Source organism: Coregonus lavaretus, assembly GCF_964263955.1.
Source record: "Coregonus lavaretus genome assembly, contig: HAP1_SCAFFOLD_7659, whole genome shotgun sequence".
Lineage (NCBI taxonomy): Eukaryota > Metazoa > Chordata > Actinopteri > Salmoniformes > Salmonidae > Coregonus > Coregonus lavaretus.
The window spans coordinates 1-19,507 of NW_028157173.1; the positions used below are offsets into that span (position 1 = coordinate 1).

General features: G+C 44.7%; 2 protein-coding genes across 4 annotated transcripts; both read right to left on the reverse strand.

Annotated features, from left to right (window-relative positions):
• Positions 1–150: 150 nt before the first annotated feature.
• On the reverse strand, positions 151–2,520 carry LOC311125716 (golgin subfamily A member 7B-like; the record flags this gene model as incomplete). Its single annotated transcript, XM_084199746.1, has 4 exons — positions 151–303; positions 439–564; positions 2,301–2,337; positions 2,483–2,520. Coding segments are annotated over 4 exons (354 nt in total), but the record flags the coding sequence as incomplete, so codon positions are not given.
• Positions 2,521–3,358: 838 nt separating this feature from the next.
• zfyve27 (zinc finger, FYVE domain containing 27) lies at positions 3,359–19,128 on the reverse strand. 3 transcript variants are annotated; one of them, XM_084199747.1, is made up of 13 exons: positions 18,837–19,116; positions 17,589–17,853; positions 16,839–16,909; positions 16,481–16,667; positions 16,036–16,131; positions 15,302–15,414; positions 15,096–15,217; positions 14,886–14,957; positions 14,396–14,425; positions 5,687–5,828; positions 5,099–5,145; positions 4,687–4,768; positions 3,359–4,470 (listed from the first exon to the last, which is right to left on the reverse strand). In XM_084199747.1, exons 2-13 carry the CDS (start codon positions 17,846–17,848, stop codon positions 4,406–4,408), a joined length of 1,287 nt encoding a protein of 428 aa, XP_084055873.1. In that variant the 5' UTR covers positions 17,849–17,853; positions 18,837–19,116; the 3' UTR covers positions 3,359–4,405. The 3 variants fall into 3 exon arrangements, with proteins under 3 accessions (XP_084055873.1, XP_084055874.1, XP_084055875.1); XM_084199748.1 differs by lacking the exon at positions 14,396–14,425 and having other exon boundaries at positions 18,837–19,128; XM_084199749.1 differs by lacking the exons at positions 17,589–17,853; positions 18,837–19,116 and adding an exon at positions 17,212–17,217.
• Positions 19,129–19,507: the final 379 nt, after the last annotated feature.

Consider the following 19,507-nt stretch of genomic DNA (forward strand, 5'->3'; position numbering starts at 1 on the left):
GTGGTTCTACTGTGGTTCTACTGTGGTTCTACCATGTGGTTCCACTGTGGTTCTACCATGTGGTTCTACCATGTGGTTCTACCATGTTTATATTGTGGTCTTACTGAGGTTCTACTGTGGTCCTAATGTGGTGGTTTAGCCCGGTCTCACCTTCTCATAGCGTGTCTCCATACAGAGGAAGATGACGTAGGCTGTAGTGCAGGCCAGACATCCCTCCAGGTAGGACTGGCCTCCGATCTTCTCTGCCTCCGCATAGTGGTTATTCAACGTCTTCACTGTGTCCTCAAACAACGTCCGCTCAATCTGACAGAGAGATAAACACTCAGCTGTCTTTTCAGCCATTACTGTGTGTGTGTGTGTGTGTGTGTGTGTGTGTGTGTGTGTGTGTGTGTGTGTGTGTGTGTGTGTGTGTGTGTGTGTGTGTTAGAGACTACCCACCCTGCTCTCCAGCTCAGCAGGGAACTTGGTCTGGAAGCGGCAGGTGGTCCCTTCACTGTAGTCTCTCTGGAGGAACACCTTGTTGGCCAGAGATGCACTGTGCCTCAACTCCTGGAGGTTATGGAACTACAGGATACACACACACACACACACACACACACACACATAGACGGGGAGAGAGAAAGGTATGTGAGAAAAATAAGAGAGAGCGAGAGAGAGAGATTGTGAATAGAATTCTATTATGAATTAACTTTCTGGTTCTGAGGAAGCAGTGTGTATGACTCACCATGAGAATAAAACTAAACTGCTCATTCGCTCTCTCTCTCTCTCACACACACACTCTGTTGAAGAGGTAATGTATCCAAACAGTGGCTGATGTTGTAGTCTTTAGATGTCTAGGATGATAGAGGACAGGGGTTCCCCCTGGATCACAGCCCAGACACAGACACTCTATCTCTCCTCTCTCCCCCCTTCTCTCTCTCTCTGTAGCGCTCTCTCCCCCCTTCTCTCTCTCCCCCTCTCCTCTCTCTGTAGCACTCTCTCTCTTCTCATTCTCTCTCTCTCTCACTCATTCTCTCTCGATACCTCTCTCTCTAGCGCTCTCTCTATCTCTCTTCTCATTCTCTCTCTCACTCTCTACCTCTCTCTACCTCTCTCTCTCCCCCTTCTCTCTCTCCCCCTCTCTCTTCTCATTCTCTCTCTCACTCTCTCTCTCTCCCTCTACCTCTCACTACCTCTCTCTCTCTCCTGACCATGCACACTGCTACAGCAGACAGATCAGGGAATTGAGCCAAGAGAAGAAGGCACAACATCACAGAACAGCTCACAACAAATCAATCTCTGTAAGAATAGGATTAGAAGGCTCAATGGACCAACGATGGCACCAAATGGTCGCTTTTTCCCCATAAAGAAGCTTGATGTCCATAGTTGTGGACTTAGCCGTTTAGGTGGGGGTTGGAGGTGTGTAGGCCAGTCTAGTTTCTTGGTTTTGGAAACTAGCCTAGGCTGTTATGGTTCGTCAAGCTTGTTTCCCTAGTGTGTCGCTGACTGAAAGGCGATAAAAAAGGCAGTTGGACCGAATAACGGAAATGAAAAGATGCGTGGAAACGCGGAGATTTTCTCTCCTTGACCCCAACCGGTCGCTGTCCACGGTGCTGATATCTCTCTGCGGCGCGCGCGGCCACCCGCTAGTAGGCTTCAGCACTAGCACGGGCCAGCCTGCCTACCGGATTAACAGCGGAACTCTACAGACAAAAAAATAAGAGATCTGCTTTTACCAAAACAGCTTAACGGCGCGACGATTGCTTGTTTATCCCTGTTCTCGTGCCCCAGTTGTAGCATAGGCTACACAGCCTGGCCTGGAAATGCTCTTTGTGCCACAAAGAGAACTCCTCTAACTAACCTCTATTCAGGCACGTCGCCTACCTACACCTTTAATACGGCAATAGAATGATATAGGGATGATATGGTATTCACATGCCGTTTCAGTCAGTGTGACCGAAGAAGTGTCAAAATGACAACGCTTCCATTTCTAATTAAAATATACGACTTGACAAAATGAACCTGCCTGCCTGACCCGATTGAGCAAATGTTATCTGCAAAATGTACTTTTTATCAGTAAAAAAAACAGTTGTGTTAATTTCTATTGTTGCTGGGTAACAGTGATTTGAATTATTGTAGGCTACGCAATCCGTTCTATCATAGGGCTACCACTGCTGTTACTGACAAACGGCATTCAAACGGTTCAGAATATAGTTTACAACCCTCTCCACAAGGCTACGTCCTCATAGGAAAGAGAATACAACCATATGCCCATAGAGGTAAAGGGAAAGACGAGGACAGATTATTCTATTCATTCTCACCTCTGTCGCCATGTTTCCATCTGACGGCGTAAGGCTACTAGGACGAGTCCACGAGCTCAAAGAGCTTTACTGGGACACAGGGACGGGTTGGAGTGCGGGAGGAAGAGAGCGAGGGGGAGGAGAGGAGGATGAGAGGAGGGGTAGGGTGGGGCGGAGAGCGGCGGGGGTTGGGAGGACCTCACACGAGGGGGTAGGGCGCGGGGCGTGGTCTATATATCATTGCGTAGCAATAGTGTACGTTTCCTTTCCTCCTGATAATATAAACTGATTGGAGGAGATTGGAAAGGTGGAAACAATACGGAGGAAGACACGTTTTTTAACGTTTTTTTTTTAGCTGTCCTTGTACTTTCAGACCAACAAAGAAAGGAAAGGAGTCGAGGAAAGTAAGGAAGCCACTTAAGACTATTGAGATTCACCCTGGGTTGTGAGGAGAGGGTTGGAGAGGAACCGGGAGCACTACAGACTATTGAGATTCGCCCTGGGTTGTGAGGAGAGGATTGGAGAGGAACCTGGAGCCTTCTGGCATGAGGTGGATTTGGGTTGAGTAGTGACCATAAAGATAGATAGAGGACTCTCGTGCCCAAAAGCCCATTTTAGCATGGGCAGTGCCATTGAGGACTTTAACCATTTTGAAGTAGTCAACTAGGTGTGACTTCCTATGGGTTAAGGAAGGATCACATGATTCCATCCAGGTCATCAGGAGGGATCAGCCGATGAATTATACTCGTGAGCAAACATTCAATAACTGCAGGTGGCAGTAAATCGCCAACCTTGGCTTTCTACCTGTTAAAACAACACACTCCAGGTGGCAGTGTGCACCCTTTCAGTTTGTTTTCCAACTCATAGAAGTAGTAGAATAAGAAAATGGACTACTTCAAAATGGAGATGGCCTCAATGGCGCTGCCCCTGCTCTCACAGACACCATATTGGGACAGATACAATGATGCGATGTCTACCTAAGTCTATGGTAGTGAAACCCCAACAGATGCACCAAACCGGCAGGGCAGGCTCTCTACAACTAGGCTGAAAAAAGACAGGAAAAATATGCCACACGAGTTAATTTCAAACATTCAAATCATCACATTAGTTTATTGAAGCAATGAAGGGTAAACATAATCCTCCATTCTGTCAAGATACACAATCCAATTAATTAATTAATAAATCTGATAAATATAAACTTTCAGGGGCTTTAAATAAAATATAGGGGGATCACAAGGGTAAAAGTGTAACATGTACATTCTTATGTGTCTGAATGTAAAACCTGTGTTCCCTCTGGAAACCACTCTTTGGGGTTAGGGTCTACTCCACGGGCCGCGTCCCAAATAGCACCCTATTCCCTTTATAGTGCACTACTTTCGCCAAATAGCACCTTAAAAGGGCCCTGATCAATTGTAGTGCACTACATAGAGGATAGGGTGCCATTTGGGACGAAGGTATAGTCTTCAGCATCCCGTCTATACATCCATTAAATAAACATTAGGACCAACATATCAAACCATTTAAAACCGTTACCATTACAGTATGGAGAAGTTATAGCAAGTTTAATCTGTAGCATATCTTATACAACCCAATACACACACCTGCACACACACACACACACACACGCAGGCGCGCACACACACACACCTGCACACACACACACGCAGGCGCACACACACACACCTGCACACACACACACACGCAGGCGCACACACACACACGCAGGCGCACACACACACACCTGCACACACACACACTTGTCTCAGCATTCTCAGGACCTCCCTCATGACAGAATGACAGTACAGGATAAATCTCAACGCAACACAAGCTGATGGGTGTCTGGGACTGCATCCCAAATGGCACCCTATTCCGTATATAGTGCACTACTATAGGAAGCAGTGCAATTTATAGGACATAGGGTGCCATTTGGGACTGGTTCATCTTAATAACCCTGGTCACATGGGCTGGAGCCAGAGAACCAGACAACCTGGGGTTTTGAACCACCTCCAGGGGATAGAGGCTGATCTGCCGCGGGGCTCTACCCAGCCAATGAGCTTCGAATCCTGGGTAGGAGGGGCAGTACCCTCCCTGGGTCTCCGTGACTGGGTAGGAGGGGTAGTCATTTCTCACTTGCTGAGGGAGGAGTTGCAGGCTGCACAAACAAACACTGTCTCTCTCTGGGCATCTGGAGCTGGAAGGGAGGGAGGTAAAGAGAGAAACAATGAGAAAAAGGGGGAGAGAGAGATGGGGAATGAGAGGTTGGAGTGTAAAATAGGAGAGATAGAAAATTGTTTTTATCAACTGACGTCTTCTGAGACCTTCTTTATCATTTCATCATTTCAGTACAGAAATACCATAATATAATGTTGTGTGTGTGTGTGTGTGTGTGTGTGTGTTTCTCTCTCACCTGTGACACCCATGCAGGACTTGAGGACCTTGTAGGAGCAGCATCTGGAGCAGAAGCTGTTGCCGCAGTTACTACAGCTCCGCTGAAACAGCAGAGGTCACAGAGGTCACTTTTGACATCATCATTGTTATGTCCCAAACGGAACCCTGTTCCAGGGTTGGGGTCAATTTGAATTGAAGTCAGTCAATTCAGGAAGTAAACTGAAACTCTAACTCCAATCCTGTCCTATTCCCTACATAGTTCACTACTTTTGACCAGGGCCCATAGGACTCTGTTCAAAAGTGGTAGATTATAAAGGGAATAGGGTGCCATTTGGGACGCAAACCAGGTTACACACAGAGTTAGTAAACAAACTACAGTATTAGATCTGATTGTATTTATTGGTGGTTTAAAACAGGTTTAAAGCTCTTACCCTTCTCTTCACCACTGAGAAGACTGCACTGCAGCTAGAACAGTTGCCTTTGGGATGAGAGAGGGAGAGAGGGGGAGAGGGAGAGGGAGAGAGAGGGAGAGGGAGAGGGAGAGAGAGGGAGAGGGAGAGAGAGGGAGAGGGAGAGAGGGGGAGAGGGAGAGGGAGAGAGGGGGAAAGGGAGACGGAGAGAGAGAGAGGGAGAGGGACAGAGGGAGAGGGACAGAGGGAGAGGGACAGAGGGAGAGGGACAGAGGGAGAGGGAGAGGGACAGAGGGAGAGGGACAGAGGGAGAGGGACAGAGGGAGAGGGACAGAGGGACAGAGGGAGAGGGACAGAGGGAGAGGGACAGAGGGAGAGAGAGAGGGGGAGAGAGAGAGAGGGGGAGAGAGAGGGAGAGAGAGTCGGGGAGAGGGGGGGAGAGAGAGAGGGGGAGAGGGAGAGGGAGGGGGAGAGGGACAAGTTGGGGAGATGGAGAGGAAGGAAAGAGAGATTTTATTTCTATCTGAAGACTAGCAAGTAAACCCGCCTCTTAAGTAGGCTTGAGGTGAGGAAGAAGAAGATGAATAGAGGGATGAAGGGTAGACTGACCTGTGTTGTTGGTGGGGTAGCGTTTGCGTAGCTTCTCCGTCAGTTTGGACACCTTACTGCGGATTGGCTCGTTGCGGCTCAGCAGACCGTTGTCTGAGGTGATGGAGATGGTGTCGACATCTGAAGTTACGTCATCATCCTCCTGTAGTGTGTGTGGGGGGGGGGAGAAGGAGGTTTAAGTTACTAAAGAGCAGTTAAAGGCAGCAGCTTTGTGGGAACTGCAAACCATAGCCCCTAAACCCTTCACCATAGCCCCTAAACCCTTCACCATAGCCCCTAAACCCTACACCCTGCTCCCTAAACCCTTCACCATAGCCCGTAAACCCTACACCATGCTCCCTAAATCCTACACCATAGCCCCTAAACCCTGCTCCCTAAACCCTAAACCATAGCTCCTAAACCCTACACCCCCAAACCCTGCTCCCTGAATCCTACTCTTCCAACACCAACCAGTATCTTCCATGGTTTAGTTGGATGTGTTTCTCAACGTGAACAGCAGGGGGAGTCGAGAGCACACAGACAGCAAAACCCACTAACACAAAACCATACACTTCATCCTCCAAGGCAGGGGTGTCCAACTCATTCCATGGAGGGCCCAGAGTCTGATGGTTTTTGGGGTTTTTCCTGTCCAATTAAGACTTACACAACCAGGTAAGGCCAGTTCCTAACTAACCAATGACCTCAATTCATCAATCAAGTAAAAGGAAGAAGTGAAAGCCTGCAGACAGGGACCTCTGTGGAATGAGTTTGAAACGTGCTACCAGACATGCCCCAGATCAGTTGTACAGTTCACATCCTTATGGTTAAGGTTAGTATTAGGACAGGGTGATCCTAGATCTGTGCCTCAGTTCACCCACTTATGGTTAAGGTTAGTATTAGAAGAGGGTAAGCTGATCCTAGATCTGTGCCTATATATTGCCCTGAAAGACTAGGGTTAGTAACCCTTTTGGTCCACCTTAAGCTCCGCCCTCAGACGACATTGCACCTGTCTCCGTAGATGGCCTGGCAGCCAATCAGCAAAATACCTCACCTGCATTCATAAAACAGTCTCAATCACACCCTATTTCCCTATAATATAGTGCACTACTTTATACCCTAGTCCCTAAAATATAGTGCACTACTTTAGACCCTAGTCCCTATAATATAGTGCACTACTTTAGACCCTAGACCCTATTATATAGGGCACTACTTTCACACTCTAGCCCCTATAACCTTGTCTTAGTGCACTATTTTTGACCAGAGCCCTATGTAGCATGAGATAGATGCGTCCTATTTGTGTACTTGTATGAATCAAACAGAAACATTAAACCATGCTAAAAACACACGTCACACAATGCAATACACACACATTACAATGCCACCCATGTGTGTGTACTTAGGCGCAATGACCAACTCAGAGCATGCTCATCCAATGGTTTGCTGGAATAATGCAGAGACGCCCAGACTACATTGAGAATGAGGCCTATTGTATGAATGATGATTAGTGCTTTAAAGGGTTGCAAAATTCCAGTAACTTCCCCAAAATTCCCAGGTTTCCCAGAAATCCTGGTTAGAAGATACACAGAATCTGGGGGTAATTAGCAGGAAATCCAGGAATCTTTGATACAGGATTTCTGGAAAACGTGGTTATATGCGCTATGATATTAGTCCTATATATATATACAGTGAGGGATCCCCTGCTGATTTTGTACGTTTGCCCACTGACAAAGACATGATCAGTCTATAATTGTAATGGTAGGTTTATTTGAACAGTGAGAGACAGAATAACAACCAAAAAATCCAGAAAAACGCATGACAAAAAGTGTATAAATTGATTTGCATTTTAATGAGGAAAATAAGTATTTGACCCCTCTGCAAAACATGACTTAGTACTTGGTGGCAAAACCCTTGTTGGCAATCACAGAGGTCAGATGTTTCTTGTAGTTGGCCACCAGGTTTGCACACATCTCAGGAGGGATTTTGTTCCACTCCTCTTTGCAGATCTTCTCCAAGTCATTAAGGTTTCGAGCCTGACGTTTGGCAACTCGAACCTTCAGCTCCCTCCACAGATTTTCTATGGGATTAAGGTCTGGAGACTGGCTAGGCCACTCCAGGACCTTAATGTGCTTCTTCTTGAGCCACTCCTTTGTTGCCTTGGCCGTGTGTTTTGGGTCATTGTCATGCTGGAATACCCATCCACGACCCATTTTCAATGTCCTGGCTGAGGGAAGGAGGTTCTCACCCAAGATTTGACGGTACATGGCCCCGTCCATCTTCCCTTTGATGCGGTGAAGTTGTCCTGTCCCCTTAGCAGAAAAACACCCCCAAAGCATAATGTTTCCACCTCCATGTTTGATGGTGGGGATGGTGTTCTTGGGGTCATAGGCAGCATTCCTCCTCCTCCAAACACGGCGAGTTGAGTTGATGCCAAAGAGCTCCATTTTGGTCTCATCTGACCACAACACTTTCACCCAGTTCTCCTCTGAATCATTCAGATGTTCATTGGAAAAATTCAGACGGGCCTGTATATGTGCTTTCTTGAGCAGGGGGACCTTGCGGGCGCTGCAGGATTTCAGTCCTTCACGGTGTAGTGTGTTATCAATTGTTTTCTTGGTGACTATGGTCCCAGCTGCCTTGAGATCATTGACAAGATCCTCCCGTGTAGTTCTGGGCTGATTCCTCACCGTTCTCATGAGCATTGCAACTCCACGAGGTGAGATCTTGCATGGAGCCCCAGGCCGAGGGAGATTGACAGTTCTTTTGTGTTTCTTCCATTTGCGAATAATCGCACCAACTGTTGTCACCTTCTCACCAAGCTGCTTGGCGATGGTCTTGTAGCCCATTCCAGCCTTGTGTAGGTCTACAATCTTGTTCCTGACATCCTTGGAGAGCTCTTTGGTCTTGGCCATGGTGGAGAGTTTGGAATCTGATTGATTGATTGCTTCTGTGGACAGGTGTCTTTTATACAGGTAACAAGCTGAGATTAGGAGCACTCCCTTTAAGAGTGTACTCCTAATCTCAGCTCGTTACCTGTATAAAAGACACCTGGGAGACAGAAACCTTTCTGATTGAGAGGGGGTCAAATACTTATTTCCCTCATTAAAATGCAAATCAATTTATAACATTTTTGACATGCGTTTTTCTGGATTATTTTGTTGTTATTCTGTCTCTCACTGTTCAAATAAACCTACCATTAAAATTATAGACTGATCATGTCTTTGTCAGTGGGCAAACGTACAAAATCAGCAGAAAAAATATTTTTTTCCCTCACTGTATATATATATATATATATATATATATATACAGTGAGGGAAAAAAATATTTTTTCTGCTGATTTTGTACGTTTGCCCACTGACAAAGACATGATCAGTCTATAATTTTAATATATATACACACACACACAGTTGAAGTCTGAAGTTTACATACACCTTAGCCAAATACATTTAAACTCAAATTTTCACAATACCTGACATTTAATCCTAGTAAAAATTCCCTGTCTTAGGTCAGTTAGGATCACCACTTTATTTTAACAATGTGAAATGTCAGAATAATAGTAGAGAATGATTTATTTCAGCTTTTATTTATTTCATCACATTCCCAGTGGGTCAGAAATTTACATGCACTCAATTAGTATTTGGTAGCATTGCCTTTCAATTGTTTAACTTGGGTCAAACGTTTCGGGTAGGCTTCCACAAGCTTCCCACAATAAGTTGGGTGACTTTTGGCCCATTCCTCCTGACAGAGCTGGTGTAACTGAGTCAGGTTTGTAGGCCTCCTTGCTCGCACACGCTTTTTTTTTTCAGTTCTGCACACACATTTTCTATAGGATTGAGGTCAGGGCTTTGTGATGTCCACTCCAATACCTTGACTTTGTTGTCCTTAAGCCATTTTGCCACAACTTTGGAAGTATGCTTGGGGTCATTGTCCATTTGGAAGACCCATTTGCGACCAAGCATTAACTTCCTGACTGATGTCTTGAGATGTTGCTTCAATATATCCACATCATTTTCCTTCCTCATGATGCCATCTATTTTGTGAAGTGCACCAGTCCCTCCTGCAGCAAAGCACCCCCACAGCATGATGCTGCCACCCCGTGCTTCACGGTTGGGATGGTGTTCTTCGGCTTGCAAGTACCCCCTTTTTCCTCCAAACATAACAATGGTCATTATGGCCAAACAGTTCTATTTTAGTTTCATCAGACCAGAGGACATTTCTCCAAAAAGTAAGATCTTTGTCCCCATGTGCAGTTGCAAACCGTAGTCTGGCTTTTTTATGGCGGTTTTGGAGCAGTGGCTTCTTCCTTGCTGAGCGCCCTTTCAGGTTATGTCGATATAGTACCTGTTTCCTCCAGCATCTTCACAAGGTCCTTTGCTGTTGTTCTGGGATTTATTTGCACTTTTCGCAACAAGGTACATTCATCTCTAGGAGACAGAATGCATCTCCTTCCTGAGCGGTATGACGGCTGCGTGGTCCCATGGTGTTTATACTTGCGTACTATTGTTTGTACAGATGAACGTGGTACTTTCAGGCGTTTGGAAATTGCTCCCAAGGATGAACCAGACTTGTGGAGGTCTACAATTATTTTTCTGAGGTCTTGGCTGATTTCTTTTCATTTTCCCATGATGTCAAGCAAAGAGGCACTGAGTTTGAAGGTAGGCCTTGAAATACATCCACAGGTACACCTCCAATTGACTCAAATGATGTCAATTAGCATATCAGAAGCTTCTAAAGCCATGACATAATTTTCTGGACTTTTCCAAGCTGTTTAAAGGCACAGTCAACTTAGTGTATGTAAACTTCTGACCCACTGGAATTGTGATATAGTGAATTATAAGTGAAATAATCTGTCTGTAAATTTTTTTTTGAAAAATTACTTGTGTCATGCACAAAGTAGATTTCCTAACCGACTTGCCAAAACTATAGTTTGTTAACAAGAAATGTGTGGAGTGGTTGAAAAACAAGTTTTAATGACTCCAACCTAAGTGTATGTAAACTTCTGACTTCAACTGTATATATATTGATATTAGTACAATATATAATGATATTAGTGTTATATATAATGATAGTGTTATATATAATGATATTAGTGCTATATATCATGATATTAGTGTTATATATATAATGATATTAGTGTTATATATAATGATATTAATGCTATATACAATGATATTAGTGCTATATATAATGATATTAGTGCTATATACAATGATATTAGTGCTATATATAATGATATTAGTGCTATATATAATGATAGTGCTATATATAATGATAGTGTTATATATAATGATATTAGTGCTATATATAATGATATTAGTGCTATATATAATGATATTAGTGCTATATACAATGATATTAGTGCTATATATAACGATAGTGCTATATATAATACACAAAAATGTATGCACGCATGACTGTAAGTCGCTTTGGATAAAAGCGTCTGCTAAATGGCATATTATTATTATTATTATTATAATAATGATAGTGCTATATACAATGATATTAGTGCTATATATAATGATAGTGTTATATACAATGATATTAGTGCTATATATAATGATATTAGTGCTATATATAATGATATTAATGCTATATATAATGATATTAGTGTTATATATAATGATATTAGCGCTATATACAATGACATTAGTGCTATATATGATATTAATGCTATATATCATGATATTAGTGCTATATATAATGATATTAGTGTTATATATAATGATATTAGTGCTATATATAATGATATTAGTGCTATATATAATATTAGTGCTATATATAACAATAGTGCTATATATAATGATAGTGCTATATACAATGATATTAGTGCTATATATAATGATATTAATGCTATATATAATGATATTAGTGTTATATATAATGATATTAGCGCTATATACAATGACATTAGTGCTATATATGATATTAATGCTATATATCATGATATTAGTGCTATATATAATGATATTAGTGCTATATATAATGATATTAGTGCTATATATAATGATATTAGTGCTATATATAATATTAGTGCTATATATAACGATAGTGCTATATATAATGATAGTGCTATATACAATGATATTAGTGCTATATATAATGATATTAATGCTATATATAATGATATTAGTGTTATATATAATGATATTAGCGCTATATACAATGACATTAGTGCTATATATGATATTAATGCTATATATCATGATATTAGTGCTATATATAATGATATTAGTGCTATATATAATGATATTAGTACTATATATAATGATACACTGCTCAAAAAAATAAAGGGAACACAAACAACACATCCTAGATCTGAATGAATGAAATAATCTTATTAAATACTTTTTTCTTTACATAGTTGAATGTGCTGACAACAAAATCACACAAAAATTATCAATGGAAATCAAATTTATCAACCCATGGAGGTCTGGATTTGGAGTCACCCTCAAAATTAAAGTGGAAAACCACACTACAGGCTGATCCAACTTTGATGTAATGTCCTTAAAACAAGTCAAAATGAGGCTCAGTAGTGTGTGTGGCCTCCATGTGCCTGTATGACCTCCCTACAACGCCTGGGCATGCTCCTGATGAGGTGGCGGATGGTCTCCTGAGGGATCTCCTCCCAGACCTGGACTAAAGCATCCGCCAACTCCTGGACAGTCTGTGGTGCAACGTGGGTTTGGTGGATGGAGCGAGACATGATGTCCCAGATGTGCTCAATTGGATTCAGGTCTGGGGAACGGGCGGGCCAGTCCATAGCATCAATGCCTTCCTCTTGCAGGAACTGCTGACACACTCCAGCCACATGAGGTCTAGCATTGTCTTGCATTAGGAGGAACCCAGGGCCAACCGCACCACCATATGGTCTCACAAGGGGTCTGAGGATCTCATCTCGGTACCTAATGGCAGTCAGGCTACCTCTGGCGAGCACATGGAGGGCTGTGCGGCCCCCCAAAGAAATGCCACCCCACACCATGACTGACCCACCGCCAAACCAGTCATGCTGGAGGATGTTGCAGGCAGCAGAACGTTCTCCACGGCGTCTCCAGACTCTGTCACGTCTGTCACATGTGCTCAGTGTGAACCTGCTTTCATCTGTGAAGAGCACAGGGCGCCAGTGGCGAATTTGCCAATCTTGGTGTTCTCTGGCAAATGCCAAACGTCCTGCACGGTGTTGGGCTGTAAGCACAACACCCACCTGTGGACGTCGGGCCCTCATACCACCCTCATGGTGTCTGTTTCTGACCGTTTGAGCAGACACATGCACATTTGTGGCCTGCTGGAGGTCATTTTGCAGGGCTCTGGCAGTGCTCCTCCTGCTCCTCCTTGCACAAAGGCGGAGGTAGCGGTCCTGCTGCTGGGTTGTTGCCCTCCTACGGCCTCCTCCACGTCTCCTGATGTACTGGCCTGTCTCCTGGTAGCGCCTCCATGCTCTGGACACTACGCTGACAGACACAGCAAACCTTCTTGCCACAGCTCGCATTGATGTGCCATCCTGGATGAGCTGCACTACCTGAGCCACTTGTGTGGGTTGTAGACTCCGTCTCATGCTACCACTAGAGTGAAAGCACCACCAGCATTCAAAAGTGACCAGAACATCAGCCAGGAAGCATAGGAACTGAGAAGTGGTCTGTGGTCACCACCTGCAGAACCACTTCTTTATTGGGGGTGTCTTGCTAATTGCCTATAATTTCCACCTGTTGTCTATTCCATTTGCACAACAGCAAGTGAAATGTATTGTCAATCAGTGTTGCTTCCTAAGTGGACAGTTTGATTTCACAGAAGTGTGATTGACTTGGAGTTACATTGTGTTGTTTAAGTGTTCCCTTTATTTTTTTGAGCAGTGTATTAGTGTTATATATAATGATATATAACCTCTCACCACAAACATGGTAAGGGTGAGGGGTGAGGGGGGTGAGGGTTGAATTAGACTTACCACTAAAGCCAAGGGGGTGTCCTTGTTAGGGTGGAGAGCAACACACACATGAGCAGATTACACACCATATCTAACACACACACACACACACACACACACACACACCATATCTAACACACACACACACACACACACCATATCTAACAAACACACACACCATATCTAACAAACACACACACACCATATCTAACAAACACACACACACCATATATATCGAACGCACACCACAGCGATACACACACCCTGTGCTGTCTGAGATAGTGATATGGAACTGGCCTGCTACACTAGACGCATAACGTTTGCAGAGCATGAGACGCTCCTATTCATTCCAATGAATCCTGGTGGTCTATTTCTATTGTGAAGATTTAAACGTGCAGCTCACGCCGCAGAACAGTAGGATGAAGTGGTTTGAGCTCTGCTCACGCCAGCAAAACGTTACGCTTCCAGTGTAGAAGGTAAAAAACCCTAGGGTTCTCTCTACGTCCTTGTGTAGTTCCTGTGTAACACACACCACTGTAACACACACACACACACTTACAGGTCTTTGACCTCGGTCATGACGTCCTGTAACACTGAACTGTCTGAGATAGTCCTATATAACACACACACACACACACAAATGCTCACAACTTAGTAACTGGGCCGAGTAGTTGAACTGTCACAGAATGACAGACTGAACTGTTTCATAACTTTATCATACATAAAAACAAAAATAATTTGTTGCAATTGTTAAGAGTGTGTCCTGTTTCTAATGCTGTAATACCACAGCCGAACAGACAGGGGGAGCCACTCACCTGCAGGGAGATAGGGGGCTCCTGAGTCGACTGAGAGGTGGGGAGGTAGAAACAGAAAAGGAAATGAATCATCAGAAGGACAGGAAGTTGTCAGCCAGCGACAGAAGGAAGAAGAAGAAGAAGAAGAAGAAGAAGAAGAAGAAGAAGAAGAAGAAGAAGAAGAAGAAGGTGTTCCAACACAACCTTCTTTCTTTTTCCTTCTGATCTGACAGTGACTGGATAGGTCAAAGGAAGGTAGGCCAGTGGATTCTTCGGTTTCTCCTACCCTACCATGTTAGATCTGTGAAGACTTAGTGGAAGGAATAGAGGCAGTGTTGAAGTATTCGAACAGGGACGGAGTGAGAGTGGTCCGATTGCCAATAAAGTTGAATCAAATCAAAATATGGTGAACATGGCCTAAGACATGGCCTAAGAGGTTAAGGTGAAAAATCAGTCAGATAGAAAGACAATAAGCAGAGATAACGGTTTTATAACGGTTGATTATTTTTACCTCGATGGCATCTTTGAACTCATCATCAGGCTCCGCCTCCTCAGCCTCCTCTACGCTTCCCGGGGACAGGTCCTACACACACCATATAATAATGATATACATGTAAGTTAGATAATTATTGGATAACACTGATCTGTAATGTTTTAATGTACACCATTAATCAAAATACACTCTCTCTCTCTCTCTCTCTCTCTCTCTCTCTCTCCATACCTCCAGGCTGGTAGGAGTGGGAGTCCGGTCCAGGCTGCCGTGGTCCGGTTCTGTGTGGTCTGTCTGTCCCTCTGAGGAAGGGTTCTGGCCAGACTGGAATACCTCCCTGAGGTCCAACACGACTACACACACAGAGGGAGAGGGGAACCAGGCTGTTAGAACCAAGACCTGAGTGTGTGTGTGTGTGTGTGTGTGTGTGTGCTGACCTCTGCAGAAGTCTCTGTTCCACAGGAAGAGGGCAGTAGTGAGACAGGCCAGCACCCAGCCCACAGGAACAAAATACAGCAGCATCAATACAGCTAACATACCACCATAGAACCTGAGAGAGAGAGAGAGAGAGAGAGAGAGAGAGAGAGAGAGAGAGAGAGAGAGAGAGAGAGAGAGAGAGAGAGAGAGAGAGAGAGAGAGAGAGAGAGAGAGAGAGAGAGAGAGAGAGAGAGAGAGAGAGAGAGAGAGAGAGAGAGAGAGAGAGAGAGAGAGAGAGAGAGAGAGAGAGAGAGAGAGAGAGAGAGAGAGAGAGAGAGAGAGAGAGAGAGAGAGAGAGAGGAGAGAGGAGAGAGGAGAGAGAGAGAGAGAGAGAGAGAGAGAGAGAGGAGAGAGAGAGAGAGAGAGAGAGAGAGAGAGAGTTACACACACACAGGCACACACAAACACCCCTAACCTGTCTGTCTGGGCACTCAGAGTGTCTCTCCCAGTACAGGAGGTTGTAGACAGACACACAGACAGTGTTACTGACCTAGAGGACTCAGAGTGTCTCTCCCAGTACAGGAGGTTGTAGACAGACACACAGACAGTGTTACTGACCTAGAGGACTCAGAGTGTCTCTCCCAGTACAGGAGCTTGTAGACAGACACACAGACAGTGTTACTGACCTAGAGGACTCAGAGTGTCTCTCCCAGTACAGGAGGTTGTAGACAGACACACAGACAGTGTTACTGACCTAGAGGACTCAGAGTGTCTCTCCCAGTACAGGAGCTTGTATGCAGACTCAGCAGACAGGCAGGCATGAGACAACAGGTCATCTAGCTGCTTTAACCTGAGGACACACACACACACGCACGCACACAGACACACACATTTACATTTTAGTCATTTAGCAGACGCTCTTATCCAGAGCGACTTACAGTTGGTGAGTGCATACATTTTCATACTGGCCCCCCGTGGGAAACAAACCCACAACCCTGGTGTTGCAAGCGCCATGCTCTACCGACTGAGCTACAGGGGACTACACACACACAGGGATAGTAAATAAACTAACCTGGTTTTATAACCTGGAGGGACAAACTCACACAAACACTTTGGTGCAGACACAATATGTTCCGTGCAAACATAGACAATGTGTACGAATGTAAACACAGAGATACTCAACCACTCCAGACACTCACAGGTCTTTGACTTCCATCATGGCGTCCTGTCTGGTGAGCTGAACGTTCTGCAGGTCCTTACGATGCACCGCGTGGCGCCGCCTCTTCTGTTGTTCTGCCTCCGACGCCCCGCCCCCACACCTGTCCTGCAGGTAACCCATGGCAGCCGGGGCCGACACCCCCAGAACACACACAGAGAACCACCCCACTGGAGGAAAGGAGAGAAAAACTGATTATCAGATTATATATATATATATATATATATATATATCAGATTATTATCCACACTCAGTTGTATGTGGTAGTAGTTCATATATCAGTGTGTGTGTGTGTGTGTGTGTGTGTGTATGTGTGTGAGAACTACTCAGCATTAGCTCACCTTCACTCAGAGTGAGGAAGAGGATGTTGAGCAGTAGACAGACCAGTAGTGAGCACAGAGGCATCCTCCACCTGCAATACACCACACAGTCATACTGACCTAGGATCAGCTTAGCGTCCTCAAGTCCTATCTTCAACCAATAGGTTGGAGGAACTAAATAATAATAATATAATAATAATAATAATATGCCATTTAGCAGACGCTTTTATCCAAAGCGACTTACAGTCATGCGTGCATACATTTTTGTGTATGGGTGGTCCCGGGGATCGAACCCACTACCTTGGCGTTACAGGCGCCGTGCTCTACCAGCTGAGCTACAGAGGACCACTAAAAACGGACCTCCGATCAGTGTCTAGGGGAAACACTGACTCACCCCAGTAGGTAGCAGGCTGTACAAATCACACACTGACTCATGACTATACAGTAAACCAAATAAGATGGCATGTATCTACAACTAGGCTCATTAGAGCAGGACTGGAGCAAAAGCCTCGCCTGCAGGACAGCTCCATAGCCCAGATCTAGGATCAGCATACCCTCGCCGGAACCATTAGGGTGAAGAAACCCAAATCTGACAGGTCAGTGTCTAGGCCTTGGGGAAACCTCATCCTACTCCCTTCATTAGCCCAGTAGGTAGCGGGGCAGCTCAATGGCCCAGATCTAGAATCAGTCTTCTCTCCCAAGTGATCCCATTATCATTATGGGAGAAATTAAAAACAGACCTTGGATCAGTGTGTAAATGTATCCTCTCACCCCAGTAGGTAGCGGGCCAGCTCCAACGCGTCAGTGAGCGGCTCCAGAAACAGGGCCATCCTCTTGTACGACACCACCATGTTGAGTAGGTCAAAGGTCGCGACCTGGCGGGGGCCAGGGCTGCCCAGCTCTGAGGGTGACCCCGTGGGTGAACCGGGGGTGTCTTTAGGGGGGAGAGACACCAGGGTGTCATCCCCCCTGTCACCCGCCCCCGGTCCACCCTGACAGGGGTCCTGACACGCCCCTACTCCAGGCTTCATCCTGACTAGAGGGGAGAACGGGGGACAGAAACAGAGGGGGGTAGAGAAGGGGAGTGAGAGAGAGACAGAGAGAGAGACAGAGAGAGAGAGAGAGACAGAGAGACAGAGAGAGAGAGAGAGAGAGAGAGAGAGAGAGAGAGAGAGAGAGAGAGAGAGAGAGAGAGAGAGAGAGAGACGGAGACAGAGAGAGACAGAGAGAGCGACAGAGAGAGACAGAGAGAGCGACAGAGAGACACAGACAGACAGACAGAGAGAGAGAGAGAGACACAGAGAGACACAGAGAGACAGAGAGAGAGAGAGAGAGAGAGAGACAGAGACAGAGACAGAGAGACACAGAGAGAGAGACACAGAGAGAGAGAGAGAGAGAGAGAGAGAGAGAGAGACAGAGACAGAGACAGAGAGACACAGAGAGAGAGACAGAGAGAGAGAGACAGAGAGAGGCAGGCAGATAAGATGTTAGATATTATTTTCAAGTCTGTCTGCTGCTCTAGCTAGCATTTCCAGAATATGTTACACTGTGCACACACTCACTCACTAGCTATCAGAGTGGAAAGAGGAAGGGGGCAACAGTAATCACGAGCCTTGACGATCAAAGTAAATCTACCATACCTGATCTAATGACGATTTAACCATTGACCTTCTAATGCTACTGAGAAACGTGACTGCTGACTTGTGTTTGGCTGACATGGAGTGGGTGGGTCATGAAACAATATGACTGCAATAGACCACAATACGTTGTTAAATACGGGTTCTATATCACATATTGATGAAAATACATTATTGTGCACTGTCTGGTTGTCACATAGCTAGTGTTTTCTAACGTTAGTGTCTACACAACAACAGCTGTCATCCAAATCGCATGTAGCTACCTGGCGAAATTGTAACTCCGATTAAACTAACCAGCTAGTGATTGACATAACATTAACATGTAATATTTGCAACAATCAATAAATATGAATAATAAGAAAGGCAAGAAATGCAACATTACCTGACTAGGGGGAAAAGTGTCAAAAAACGTAGCTAGCGAATATGAAAGCGATTCTTGATCGTCAACACGATAGCATCTGAATGTAGGAAGAGACGCGTCACACACGCCCGTTTCGACAGTTTTCGCAGACTTCTTGTTACGAAGTCAATCTGTTTTCGCTTCTCAAGTCGATGTTATTGAGTTTACGATGTTCTGTGCTGTAGAAATGGTGGGGAACGTATTTGTTTTGAAGCGAATAACGCCTGCCTGCTAGCTGCAAGAGAAAGGTAATCGCTTCCGCAAAAAAAAATCCGACTGGTTAATAGATCGCAGAGCGAACCGATGTGGGAGAGAGTAGGCTAAAGAAAATAGCGTAGATGTCAGATCACGTCAATCTGAGGTCCATTTGTGGGTGAAATGATTAGCTACATCACTCATGTCTCTCTGACTGGAAGATTTTAATAAGATACTCACCCAAAACTGTGTAATGAAAAATCTAATAGCATTGACAAAAAGAGTGACTAGCCTGCATCATTCAGATTATAAATATGTAGGCTATGACAATTGATTTTAGAAATTGATGGTCTTGACAAATTCCAAATGGATTAACTTCTGTCGATAGAGCACAGTCAGTCAACAACATTCAGCCTATAAGTTAAATACATTGTCCATCCATGTCGCGATTGTGATAG